Source organism: Chiloscyllium plagiosum, chromosome 28 (genome assembly GCF_004010195.1).
Source record: "Chiloscyllium plagiosum isolate BGI_BamShark_2017 chromosome 28, ASM401019v2, whole genome shotgun sequence".
Lineage (NCBI taxonomy): Eukaryota > Metazoa > Chordata > Chondrichthyes > Orectolobiformes > Hemiscylliidae > Chiloscyllium > Chiloscyllium plagiosum.
The window spans coordinates 17,268,945-17,283,101 of NC_057737.1; the positions used below are offsets into that span (position 1 = coordinate 17,268,945).

Below are 14,157 nucleotides of genomic sequence, written 5' to 3' on the forward strand. Positions count from 1 at the left end.
GGCTCTTCACAAACTCACTGTATTACGACTGTACTAAGGACCAATTACATAATTGGACTGCAGAGGATAGGGAAATTATGAGGGCAGCACCTTGGGTAGGAACATGTGCAACATTGGACCCTCTGCTTAACCCCAGATAAACATGATGGCTGACATCAAGACCAAGACTTTTTGTTAAATACAAAATGTGTACAAGTGATAAAGCCAAACACAAAATGCCTAGAGTTTTTATACAGAATTAAAATAAAGCACACTAACAATTTGACAGAATTCCAAAATATGCCACAAGCTAATGATTTTTTAATTCATAACCTAATTTATATTGTACAAATTTCAAATTGAATTATAATTAGAGATAACAATATATCCAGTTGGCATAACCTCAATTACTGCAAACTCTTAAAAATATGGATTTCACTGCAACAGATTTGATACCTACTAAATTAGATCTGATATCTCCTACATCAAACTTAAATCACAGTTCAGCTGGCAGATAACCAACTTGCATTTGTGCCTCCGCTGTTATGTAACTCGGCGAATATCGCAAAATAGAGTACTTCAAAACGAACTGAATCCTATTTTTGGTCTACATGCGAATAATTAGAACTCCACCTCAAACGAAAAGTGAAATAGATGGCTAATGTTTCGGGTAAGATGCGCTGATTCATTGGTATCTAATTTATTGATTCAAAACAATGAAAAGTTTTACACATCAATTAAGAGTCTCGGTGGGGTAGAGCATCTGAATCAAAATCGTTGCACACAGAAACACGCTCACAAAGAATCACTGGCTTCTTAAGGCTGGCATTGCGAGTTCATCAAACCGATTACTATGTTTAATCACTGCTCAGCCTTGGGACAATGGCCAATACTGCAATCGGGAACTTGACGTTTCCAGACAAGACTTTCACAACTGGCCACTAAACGTTTGGGAAGGATTAGAGAGAGAGAAAAAAAACACACACACACAACCCAAGGCGAAACGGGACCATCCTTTCCACATGACTCCTACTTCAGTTTCCAACCCCCAACACAAGTGGCTGACCCAAACCACCCCCTCCTCACCCCGGCTGCCGGCGAGAGGGGGGTTGCTGACCTGACAGGCCCCAAGTCAGACCAACCGGCACCTCCTCCTCCACCCACCGCCCCATATACTCCTCGGGCTCTACCGTCAGGTAGAAGCAAGTGAGTGGGGGGGGGGGGGGGGGGGTTCGGCCCTGATCCCCGGGCTCCCTCATTGCCCACCGCTCCCTTTCTCGTTCCCATTCACCGAGTCACGTACCTGAGGCGCTGCAGTCGGCGCACACTTCGTTGGGCCGCCCCCCCACCCCCAACCGCCCCACTTCTCCAGCCCTTCCTCCGACACCGCCGGCTCTCCAAACCTCCCAGGGCCGGTGTGTTTAGCGCAGACGCGTCCGATTCGAGACAAGTTACTGGAAAACCGCAGCTTTCGCCCGCCCGCCCCCATTCCCAGAGCGACCAGGAAGTGACGACACAGCCCTGCCCGCGCCGCGCATCCCAACCGACTGCTGGTGGAATTCCCACGCGCGTCATCTGACTGGCAGCCCGATTCCCCCAATAGACCGGCGGTCCGTAGCCCATTACGTCACCGCACGCCAATCCGCTTCCCCCAGCCAGCAAGTTTGGTGGATACTGGCTTATGAACCTGAAACTCCGGGTGGGGGAGCAGGAAGTGGAAGGAGGCGACCGCAGCAAGTATGTTGGGAGTTGTAGTTCTCCCCAGACAGCTGGCGCAAGGGTGATGTCATTGCTCAGCCTGGAGTATATTGGGTTGCCTACCCATATTTATACATATTAGAGTTATTTTCCCGGAGTTGGTCAAAAAGAAGTTGCTCGTTTTAAATTGCAAATTGCCACTAATATTCCTAACCTCAACGGAGGAACTACAGCTCCCAGGAGGTTTTAAGACAGCGCATCTCTAAAATTGTAGATAATGGGGTTGGCCACAAAATTAAATATATAACTATTAATTTTTTTCGCTGATCAGTAACTATGCTGAATGCACAAAAAATAATAGTAGATACTATCTAGTCACTTTGCAGATTTTCTTCATATTATTTGAAATCTACGTTCCATACGTATTTTCTATCTGCATATTTCCCCCACAGTAACTTGGTAATTCCTCACCCTTCGATTTTCTCCTACTTCCTCTTTTCCTATACAGTGAAAGCAAGAATTACAGCGCTTCCTATCGTCCGATATTCAGCTGCCGAGCAATATAGGGATTGGTGCCTGTTGCCAGGGGTTTGACTGTCTGCTGCAAAGGTAGTTTGCATGATATTTGGAAGAGAAGAATGATATCAGAATGATTTCTGCGAGAAAGGTGGCAGAAAAATATCCGTTGCATTATTTGGTTTGGCATAATAAATACAAGGATCTGGAAAAGGAACTTAGCACCAAGCAGGTGGGTGATGTATGTGTGTTTATGGGGTGGTGCAATGCAAGTGCAATTGACTAAATGCTATCAGATGCAGTACATATGGCAGTTTAATTATATATCGGAAATTAAATGCTGCCAGTCAGAAGAATGGAAGATAATCTATTTTTTCTACGTTAAAAATGCTCGTGGTCTCGAATTGTGACCATATCCATTTTCGTGCGTTAGGTTGGATGGAATTGTGCTAGTGCCGTACAATTTGCTGATTCCTTCGTTGAGTTAGGTATTGTCTCAATGTGCTTTTTCCAATAAGGATTAAAACCGTGATCGCGACGCTTTCATTCTATATTGACTTTCTGTCCGTATTTTCTTCGGTCACTTAAAGTCGAAATGTGTGGTTACTATTCTCCGCTTACTATGTTATATGGAAATGAGGCATCCATAGTAATACGGGAACCATATGTGTTCTGTAGTGGAAAGAAGATTATGCCAAGTGCTTTAAAATATTCCCGTAAACTCTGCTACCCGTTTAACACCCCAAAACGAAATCCTGAAATGGGTTCCAATTATCAGTCGGTCTCCGAAAGGAAGTTGCCATAGTTTTTTGTGTCTGCATCTGAAAAGAAAACCATGTTGTTCTGTCAATATTTTGCGAAAGTGAAGCAACCAGAAGCTTAACGCCAACTGCACTTAGGTTCAAAATAAACCACAAACTAAGCAAGCCTGGTTTATTTATTTAAAATAAACCTATCTTGAGAAGATCTGGTATTTCAATTTAGTTCTAAACTGTGCAGAGCCAAAAAGAAATTCCGTAGTGTTGCACCTGTTTCCTATCATCACTGATAAATATTGTTTAATGTTCTGTCGTACTGTCTGATGTAGCTTTCTGGCTAGAATCAAACGACGTTTGATGAATTACAAAAACCTTTTGGGTCTGAATGTCGTTTCAGCGTAGTTTTTCTGATGTCCAATGGCTCCGACAGACACTTGATACAAGAAGCTAGAGAAAAGGACGGGATTGACATCTCTGTAGCGGCACGCGTTCAAGAGCAGGATGCACAGTTAATCGCGCAGGCGCCAGTCACTCCGCTCCCTGCACGCTGTACTGTCCAGTTGTAACATCGCTTTTGCGAGCACGGGCTCTATGTCAAGCCAAGCTGATTGACTTTTGAGACAGTGAAAATTTGTTACATGGCATAGAAGTGAAGAGCAACGGGGAAATGATTGCATTAATTAAATTGTCAGCATCATATTATTTTGTTCAACCATTTCAATTAATAGTTAGAAAAGGCAAGAAAGGGTATTCGACAGATGTTAGCGAGAGAAAGCCGGCAATATAAACCAAATCTCCGTAACCAGAATTGTTTGTTCCCACATGCAGACTTAGCTCATACATTGTGGAGTCAATTGCAGCTCTTTTTTTTAGAAAAATGGATGCAATGTGTTGAATATCTGAATACACGTACTCTTAGGTTTATGGAGGCAGTTTCCTTTTTCGGGACATCAGGCATCAGAAACTAAACAGGTCAGGCAGCCTCCGTGGAGCGGAACAGAGTTAACATGGCCCTCTCGTGAATTTTGGGGAAAGGTCATCAACCTGAAAGGGTCACTGTTTTACCTGCTGAGATTTCTCCAGCTTTTATGTTCGTGCTCACTTCAGATTTGCAGCATTCTCCAGTATTTTGCGTTTGTGCCGGAAACGTTAAGGTTGGGAGGCACAAGACACAACGGGAGGTCCTCATCCCAACAAGGATGCTGATCTTCCGGTTTACAAGTTGATTTTGACTTGAGCTTAAATTGCTGAAATCAGGCTCAGAAATATTCCTGTTGTAATAACCTCAGCGAGTCCCGATCCAGCACAAAATACAGTCTTCGTGACTAAGGGAATAGCCCTCATGATAAGGAAGCCGGCTGCAACACCCCTTCTGAGCATATTGTACCAGAGGGCATGGTAATAATTGGCTACCATTCGGCTCAATATATAAAAAAAGTGCCTTCACCCTTTTGGAAAAGGCCAAACCACCCCACCCTAAAAGTGGCTGAAGCTCTTGGGAGGGCTCCACTGTTTGTGGTGCGCAGTCTATGCATTTTTTCCTGCCCATTCTGTTGGAATTTGCTCCAGTACTGTGACGGTCGAGTGGAAGTTACACACACACACACACACCGTCCTATTTTCAATCATGGGGCCACGCCGCCGGCCTGGCCTCCCGCCACAATCCGACCTGTGAAAAGACAGGAGATCAACATGACTGTGGACCGGAAATGCAGCAAACGGAGCAAAACACATCTCTTTGGAAACGTGAGAAAATCCGCTGACACACAGTGTCACTGAAAGGGGCTTCAGCTAGAAACAGGAACCAGAGCAACGCTGCAAACGCTCACTGTCTTCCGAGAATGCACAAAGTCTGAAATATTGCAGGCAATCACCAGAAACGAGTTGGGACCGATGTCATGTTAGGAATTGAGCGCACAAAGCCTCCAAGTAAATAGAGTTAATGCCGAGGTTTAGATGGGGTGGGGGTTTCCTCTATTTGTCACAGCTGACGATGACCGGGTTGAATCTAAAGCAATCACACCGTGATGGTTAGCAGTAAGTCAGGGGCAGCTACCTCAGTCATTTTGCACAGAGTTCTTGTACAACACGTGCGTGTTTGTGCCTTTTGCATCATTGCAAAGTGGGTTCCAAATTGTGGTTTCTATTGTGAAACAGAATCAGCGGCCAGATCCTTGTCATTGAAACCCAAATTAGCTCAGGGTGACTATCAATAATCCAGTGAACCTCTTTCCAGATTTCCCTCGTTTGAACACTGCGACCGATAATTGTAACACACAGTAATACATCACGCAGACAAGATAATGGAATAGCAGCAGGGACATGGAGCTGATCTTGGTGTGGGATTGCGGATACTGTCTACACGGGAGGAGACAATAGACATCTGCCAGTTTAACGCCCTGGGCACAGACTTTATATACTGTGCCCCTGTGCACCGTACTCAAATATCTACAGGGAATTCGGCTTTTGCCGAAAGTTACCGTAAATGTGCGAATTTCATCAGGATGTAATGATATCTTCAGAATCCTAACTGCTGAGTTGTTCGAAGATATGCAAAGCCTATTTTGAGACTACTAATTGCATAAATTTGAAGTCACTCAAGGGAAGTTCGGCAGATATTTTATTCACAGTAATTTTTTTAATGCTTTTGCCTCTGATGGTTTTGGGTCTGACGTCAATGAAATTGTGTTCCTTTTAATAATCTGAGCGCTGGCAGTTGTAATCAGTCGAGAGGTTGATGTGGAGACAGAGGGATAGCAAACCTTTGCTCTCCAATATCAAACAAGGCTAATTTTCTTGATTTCCTTTTAGCATCACCTTCTCCATGATCTAACAGCAAAAATATTGCGGATGCTGGAAATTTGAAATAAAGAGAGTAACATAATTAACGTTTGGAGTTGAGGATGACGAAGAATGAGCCTGGTTCTCACCCACACACATGCTGCCAGACCTGCTGAATATTCCCAGCATTCTGTTTTTATTCATAATTACGTAGTTCTGCAGCAACAGAGCATATTGTAAATTTAACCGAATTGCACCTTTACTCCTTGAACTTGACAATTCACTGAATAGATTAATCATCATAGTTACATACCCAACACACTTCATGAGTAAAGTTAATTCATAACTAAGGAGGCATACATTAAGTCTGCAGGCGCAGATCGCCACAGTGTGTGATAATGAAGACATGGTTCACAAATGGGCAAAACTGGGTTTTTTAATATTCCTGGATGCAAGGTGTTTAGGAAAATTAGAAAAGAAAGATGGGCAGCAGAGTTGGATTGATATTGAAGAGGAGACGTCGTGTAGATAGAATGCTCTGGGGTTGTAAAGGACAAAATCTTGAGTACATCAAAAAACAACAGAAGTTCAATTATACTGCTAGCTGTATTTTATAGGCCACCAACTCAGCAGGAGGATATGGAGGCAATCAAAACCAGACTTCCCTGGGCAGTGAAAAAGATAAAGAGTAAAATGAAACAGAAAAAGGGTGTAGGGATCACCGATGTCAAACTAGGTTGAATATGGAATAAGGGAAGTAGGGAGAGTATGAAAGAGTTAGTAAGAGTAGGGTGGGCTGATTAGGGATCAACAAGAGGATCCATGTGTGAAGACAAGAGGACAGGGCTGAGGTAATAAATTATTACTTAGACTCCGTCTACATCAAGGAAGAAATAGAGAATCATGGTGGATGTTTGTTTTTGGAAATGGGGAAAAGTATACAATGTGCTTCTCTGGGGTAGCCATTGTAAACTACTGGAGTGGAAAACATGTATAGGATCTACTATAAATAGAAATATAGAGTTCATAAACAAAGAAACTGTTAAATCTTTAAAATCTTTAAAACCTCAATTGGATTATTGTGTTGGATTATTGTGTTCAATTCTGAGCAGTCCACTTTAGGCAGAATGTGAAGGCTTTAGAGATCAGGCAGAAATGATTTGTAATGGTTCCAGTGAGAGGCACTACAGTTAAGTGAACAGATTAGTGAAGCTGAAGTTGTTTGCCTTTAAGAAAAGAACATTGAGGGGATAATTTATAGAGTTATTCAAAATCTGAGATCTAGACAGACTAGATAGAGAGAAACAATTCCCATTTACAGCGGAAGTGTCAGAACCAGAGAGCATGGGTTTCCTCCGGGTGCTCCAGTTTTCTCCCACCATTCAAAAATGTGCATGCTGGGTGGATTGGCCATGATAAATTGCCTGTAGTGTCCCCAGGTGTGTAGGCAAGGTTACAGGGAAAGGGCTTGGGAGTGGGTTTGGGGGTGGAGGAAAGGAGGTAGTTAGATGGAATGCTCTTTGGAGGGTCAGTTGGAACTTGATGGGCCAAATGGCCTGTTTTCACAGTATAGGGATTCTACAATCTTATCAAAAGTGATACAAGGAAAAGAACATTTTTATGCAGCACGTTAGGAATGGAACGCATTACACAAGGATGTGATGGCACCAGATTCAATTGTGCCTTTCAAAATGGAATTGGATAAGCATCAGAAGAAAAGAATATACACACCTCTAGCGGAAGGGCAAGGGAATGGATCTGCCAAGTTGGTTTTGCAGAGAACCACCAAGTACACAATAGGCTAAATGGTCACCTTCAATGCTGCAACCATGCTATAATATACCGGACCCAATATACCTGCCACTGCAGCGGACAGCTCGAACTGACAACCGGAAGCGGCAGAGACAAACCGCTATAAATGCCGGAGGAAACATCACAGAAGCGCTTCACAGAAGGCTCCCAAGCACTGAGGATGTCACCTAGACAGGGGACAAAATGTCTGCAACACAAATTCCCAGCTCAGCGAACAGAACCACAACAATGAGCACCTAAGCTACAAATCTTCGCACAAACTTTGAAGACCATGCTATAATTCTACAATATGAAGAAAACTACATGCTTCCCTTAACCATATACTCTGCTTAAATCTGATTAATTAGATTCAAAACTGTCTTTGCCTAGAATGCTTCACCAAATAAACTCTTGAGGCATGTATTTTTTTATATCCTACGCACAGAGCATTCATGGAGCTGTTTCTGATTTTCATCTTTAGAATGGTAATTGTTCACCTTTAAATATCCATTGTTATCGATTGCAATCTAGACAATGTGAAAGTGACACATCTTACCTTTACCCTAAATTAATTGGAATATATTGCAGTGATTCTGATATATAGTGTCGAATTCATGTTCAAACATTAATAGAATGCCGGTGGGGCTTTCTTACTTCAAAGAAAAGTGCATGCAAATGAACAGCTATTTTAGTATTGAAGATGTCAGTGAATCAAAATTGTTGCCTATGTTACAATGCTTCTGCAGTAGTTCAATTATTTTTGATGAAGATTGCACCTTTATACTCTACAGGGACATCATTCTGTAAGATGGTAATAGTTTTCAATTTCCATAATTTTTTTTTACACATCTCTAGCTTCTCTTTGTACTGTTGAGAGTTTAATTTGTTTGAATCAATTGCTATGCAGCATTTTTTTACTTGCCATCGTACCTAGAGGATTGAGAAGTAACTGTTTATTTTTGAGAGATGAAATGTTTCATTGATAGACAGAAGTGAGCTTTGATTACATTGGAATTACTGTTTTAAAATGTTGAAATGTAGAATTTAATGTAAAAGGCAGATGTTTTGTTCTCTAAAACAAGTTGTTGTCCACTATTCCAAGGTTTTGTTGCACTTGACAGATAAACTTGGAAATGTGCAATGTCATTGATAGGTGTACAGATGGAATGTGCTTTCGGTTGGAAATTAACTGGTATCTAATGTATATTAGATATGAATGGTTTAGATATTGTTTCAATTTTGAAACATAAATACTATGTTTCATTGATAATTTAATTTTAAAGGGTAAGATATATCAAAATTGAACTTTTATGCAGTTCATCAAAGCATTTTAAATTCTGGAATTTATCTAGACAGAATATCCTGTAATTGAGGTTGACATTATGTTAATTATATTTAGTTGCCATTGGAAGATGAAGTCTATTGAATTCAGTATCGTCAACTTTGAGTTTGAAATAGCTAAGACTACTACATGTATTCTTGCTGTTAAAAAGGATAATCAGCCATTATGGAGTTAATTCATACTTATTATTATACTTTGCACTATTTGTAAAAATGTTTTAAAATAATTCTTAAATATAACAGTTTTAGCTAAAATAATTTTTAACTTGCAACTAACGTCTATTTATCTGGTGAGTGTGCAGTAAAGAGTGTAAGACAAAATTCAATCCAGTAATCAGATTACTGCAAACAGAGCAATCATAAATTTACAAGTCATGCAACTTCAGCTGCAAACATAAATTCTGGTTCAGTTTAAACAATTCTGTCAAACAACAACTGTTCTGAATCTCTAGGGAGAAAATTGTTCCATAAGATATTAAAATTGTAAAAATTATTTGAAATTCGTTTCCAGAAGAAATAATTGAAGATAACTTATAGAGTATAAATAGTCCTTTGTTTCTTTGTAGAAATTAATTGTATCTCATCATATACTATTGTACAGCTCTGTCTTTCATACATTAAGTCACAATAAGTCTCTCTCTCTCGCTCAAGCTTTTTCACAATAACTTCCATTCAGCTAATTCCAGTCTGCTCACAACTTAAACTCTTTGCTGCAGCATCCTGCTATAATGCAAGACCCTGAGCTTTTTGTTTTAATACAGACACTGGTGGCCTCTGTGAGATCAATGTGCAATATACATTTTTGTGCTGATGTATTGACCCTTTCAGATGAGCAAAATCCACTTCAATTCATGACTTTAGCTTTCTGATCTGATTTTAATGGAAGCAATGGGATAGTTAGCACTCAAGTAAAAGCAAAGTACTGTAGATGCTGGACATCTAAAAGAAAAATCAGAAGTGCTGGTGAAACAACAGGTCGAGCAGCATCTGTGCCAAAGAGAAACAGAGTTAACATTTCGAGTCCAATGTGACTTATTCACAATTAAATTATTTTAGCTAAAACTGTCATATCGGACTCCAAACATTAATTCTGCTTCTTCACAGATGCTGCCAGACCTGCTGAGTTTCTTCAACACTTTCTGTTTTTTCTTTGTATAATTATCACAACTGACCTCAGAATCTCTGGGCGAAGGAAAGTTTCAGCTTCTGATTGTTTATGTAATGGTCTCTTATGCATGTGGAAATTGGATGCACACTTGAAACTAAAATAATTTCTAGGGCTGTAAGGAAAGATGCAGTGGAACTAATTAGACATAATATTTAAAAGAGTGAGTTCAGACCTGATGGGCTGAATAGCCTTCTTCTCTGTTGTTTGGCTGTATGACTAATAAAGGAACTCAATGGATTTGGGTTTGACTGCAGTTCCTCAAATAGTTGTGCTACCTGCCAGAATTCAATATTTAGTCTCATGCATGAAGAATGATTCTGTACAAGGGTCTGGCATCAAATGTGGAAATCCTGCTGCATTAATCATAGCCTTCAGGAGAGGAGAGCAAACTCCCTTTCTTACTTGCAACAAATTGACAAATGAATTAACAACATTTAAATCACAGTTAATCCTCTTTTAAAAATGAATAAACTTGATATTCATTAGACATTTTTCTGGCAAATGTTTTCATACAATGTGGAAAGTCATTTTAAAATATTTATTTTTTTACAATGCCCAAATCCAAGTTAAGGCCCATATGAATCATCTTAGACAAACTTGTCTTGAAGCCTACATTCTATCATTAGCACAATGTTTTATCATTAATAATGTTGACATCACACATCGCTCATTCACGACAAATTATTTGAACAACTAAACACAATGGAGCAGTCAGTTCTATATAAAACAATTTATCTATCAGTATTTACTTTAAATGCTCACACATGGAATAAAAACACTTGTTGCAAGCTGGGAAGAGAATAGATGGATGGGGTGCCTTTGCTGTTCCATAGGATTGCGGTGGGAGTCTGACAAAATTCCGTGAAAAATGGTTTGGGAATTCACATTTGGGCTTTTAATGGGTGAAGACTCAACCCAAACCTTGTGAGGCCATCTATGTCTGCAGAAATAAATGCCAAGGGAAGGACTCCCTATTTTCCCATTTCTCCAAGCCAAAGGAGCTCAACATGAGACTGGAGGCCAGTGCATCTGCTGGAACTGAAACCCACCAAAAGCATTCAAGCAAAGGAAGCCATCCAGGTGGGGAAAACTTCCAGTAACATTTTTACTGGCTGATTTACATGCAGATCGACATAGATGTTGAAACAAAGTCTCAGGAGAAGCCCAGCCATTCTTATTGCCTAAACAGCAACTGTGCCCCAGAGTATCTGACAGTGTGGAGAAGGTGATATGCTGTGATAGTGCAAGCCTCTGCCAGCCCCCTGCAGATGAGGAGTTCCTCCAGCAAACTTGTATACTTCAGCAGGTTCAATGCTGGACGGTACTCAGGTATGACCCAGAAGAGAGGCTCCTGACATCATAATTTCACTGCCTAAATCTTTGGTAGAGTTGTGGAGATGAACTCTCTACTGGAAGAGATGGCAGAAAAACAGGGAAGCTGTTATTTGGGAATTTTCAGAGGAGAAGAAATAGAAAGGATGAGACTGAAGGAAAATCCTGCGCGGGAAGGACGAGAATAGACCAGAATCCCGGACTGAGAATGGCACAGAGCGAGTGTGTAGAGAAACCTTGCTGAGAGGTACAGGAAAAGAGAGGTAGAGAACCTGCTTATGATGGAATGGGATACAGAGTAACCCTATTAAGTGAAGGAGGTAAAATGGCACCTTTTGCTATCCTCTGATCCTGCCAGAAAATCCAGTTTATGTCTAAAGGATGATGCTAGTATCCAGCTGGGATAGGCAGCAGATGTGCAAGTGGAGTCTTTTCTGGCCTTTGGTTTATACTGCAATGATAGCTCTGGTCTCAATGTGGGCTCTGCTTTAATGTGTTCTGTGACAGATGTGAGCTGCTACAACCCTGCATTTTCAAACAGCTTAACGATTTTGACCACTGCCACCTGCAATAATTACAGAGTCCCTGCCAATATGAGGATTTGACATTGCTCCCACTTTCGAGAGTGGGGTGCTGGAAGAGCATCCAAGGAGCAGGAGAATCGACGAGAATCTACCACTATCGCTATAATTGCTGCAGAAGCCAGTTAGGCAGTCAGATCTACTGTCTTCAACTCTTGTTCTAAAGCTTATACTTGGTTCTCCAGTTGCAAAGCCTGCTCTTGTCACCTTTTGTGTCTGCAGGCTCGAGCCTGTTATGGGCTATCTTCAGAGGCTTACCTGTTCTTGGCTGTTTCGGTTGTGAGCAGACAAACATCTGTTCTGCTCTTCTGGCTATGTACTCAACAATCCACCAGGGATGATAGCTTTGCCATTCCAGATTTACTAAGTTCATGAAACATAATTAGAGAAAGTTATGAAATAGAATGACATATTTTATTGGTATCAATTCTTCACAGTTAGAGTACGCAATTGAAATACTTCTATAAATTGACAGGAAAGATAACTCCAACATTTTATATGCAAAGAATTATTTATTTGTTCATTACAATTGCACGTGATGGTCACATATTAATTTATTTCCCTGTGGTTGGTGTGCAACACACTTAACTATCTGCTCAATTTTCTTCATCCTTCAGCAAAGCCATGGAAAATTCAATTATGTTGTTTATAATACTTGTGTATAGTTTTTAAGGAAAATAGATGGGACTGATTTCAATGAAAACAACCTCATCTTGTGGTTCAGGCTGTAATAAATCAGTCAGTGTTGCTTGAGGTTTGGATTTGTGACACCATCTGAAAACGTAACAAGGTTATTTTCTTGCAATCAATCTTATCCGCCCATCATTTTCCACAGTTATTAGAATCTCATGCAAAACCAGAACACCATAAATCATTTTAAAGGGGAGAAAAAAACCTATCATCATTATAAAAATCTGTTCCCGCACTGAAATCCCAAAGGATTGCTGCACTTACTCTACTCAAACTTCTGAACTCCTATATGGCTTCTAACCAACAGCAAGATTGCTTCAATAGCTTTTATTGCTAAATTGGGGTCGGTAGTGCCCATTCTTTAGATGCTATGGTAACGCTTAGGGATCAGAATCCTGCCTGTAGTGTACATGCACACTTTGAGAGGCAGACACACTGAGCGAAATATTAGTGAAATTGTTCTCATGCTCACAGTGAATATGCGGTGAATGTACAGAGCAAGCAGATCATGCCATTAAACAGTCTGCTACACTAATTTGGTGATGTTTTGGATAATTTCCATTCTTCAACTCTGACAGCTGAACATCTGTAAAGCAACAGAAAGGAATCCATTAAGGTGCTATTTAAAGGGAAATCCAGTGCTTGCAGCTTCTGCCTGTTGCTTTGATTCAACAACTATAGTCGTTCAAACCTGCAAAATTCTGCAGGAACTGGCATGGCAGGTGCTGAAAGATTATTTTGTGGATATCAAAGTTTGTGCAAAAACCATTGCTCGCAGACCAGAATGCAGTAAGAAATTTTCCTTTTGGAGTAGAGCGTGAATTGGAGTTTAGATAGAGGGTATCCAGAACAAGTCAAGCTGCTGGAAAGGGGCGGGGGTGGACGAGGAGCTGTGTGAAGAAGTGTTCTTAGCACGAGGCCATCCTTATCCACAATGTTCAGGAAATAATTCATCTCACTCAACCTTTATGACGAACGATATACAATGTATCTGCCTTGCAGCAAAGGCACTTTTACTGATCTCTTCCTTGTTATAGCCACCGTTGAAGCATCAAAATAGGGAAAGACCCATATTTACAGTGACTGGAAAGCAATGGTAATGCGATAGATCTCAGAATGTCATAGACCAAACTGCTGGTGTGCTGAGGTAGCTCTCTCTAGAACCTGGACCAATTCTGAGGATCCCCTGTAGTACTGTAATTGGTAGAGTGAGTATCGAAGTTTATGAGGAATGGTGCACACTATCAATATCAGCTTGGAACAGGCCTTGCCACCAGCTAAATTATGAGAAACAGGATCATGAAAGGGAGGAGATGGAAGAAGGACTGATCTTTCTGTCTGGATTGTCTGGGAGGAACACATCCAATTGCAAACATATATGGATTTTCTATTCACTGTTATACCTTGCATTCCTTTTCATGCTGACAGCCACAACGTGGTTAAAAAGCAAATGTTAAATGTCCCCTCAACCAGCAAAATGTGTTGGAGGCCCAGCTGCGGACTCTTCTATCTTGGCATACAG

General features: G+C 40.8%; 2 protein-coding genes across 4 annotated transcripts in view; one reads left to right on the forward strand and one right to left on the reverse strand.

Annotated features, from left to right (window-relative positions):
- The window catches only part of git1 (G protein-coupled receptor kinase interacting ArfGAP 1), a 218,084-nt gene extending 216,770 nt beyond the window's left edge, over positions 1–1,314 (reverse strand). Inside the window, exon 1 of the mRNA XM_043718410.1 lies at positions 1,283–1,314. The gene's annotated coding sequence lies outside the window, so the exon portion shown is untranslated. The remainder of the gene's footprint in view (positions 1–1,282) is intronic.
- Positions 1,315–2,187: 873 nt separating this feature from the next.
- The window catches only part of ankrd13b (ankyrin repeat domain 13B), a 363,369-nt gene continuing 351,399 nt past the window's right edge, over positions 2,188–14,157 (forward strand). For 2 of the 3 annotated variants that reach the window (XM_043718411.1, XM_043718412.1), the window contains exon 1: positions 2,193–2,425. In XM_043718411.1, the coding sequence (XP_043574346.1) occupies positions 2,327–2,425 (99 nt within the window). In that variant the 5' untranslated portion in view covers positions 2,193–2,326. Of the gene's footprint in view, positions 2,426–14,157 lie in introns of all 3 variants that reach the window. The other variant, XM_043718413.1, reaches the window with a different exon arrangement.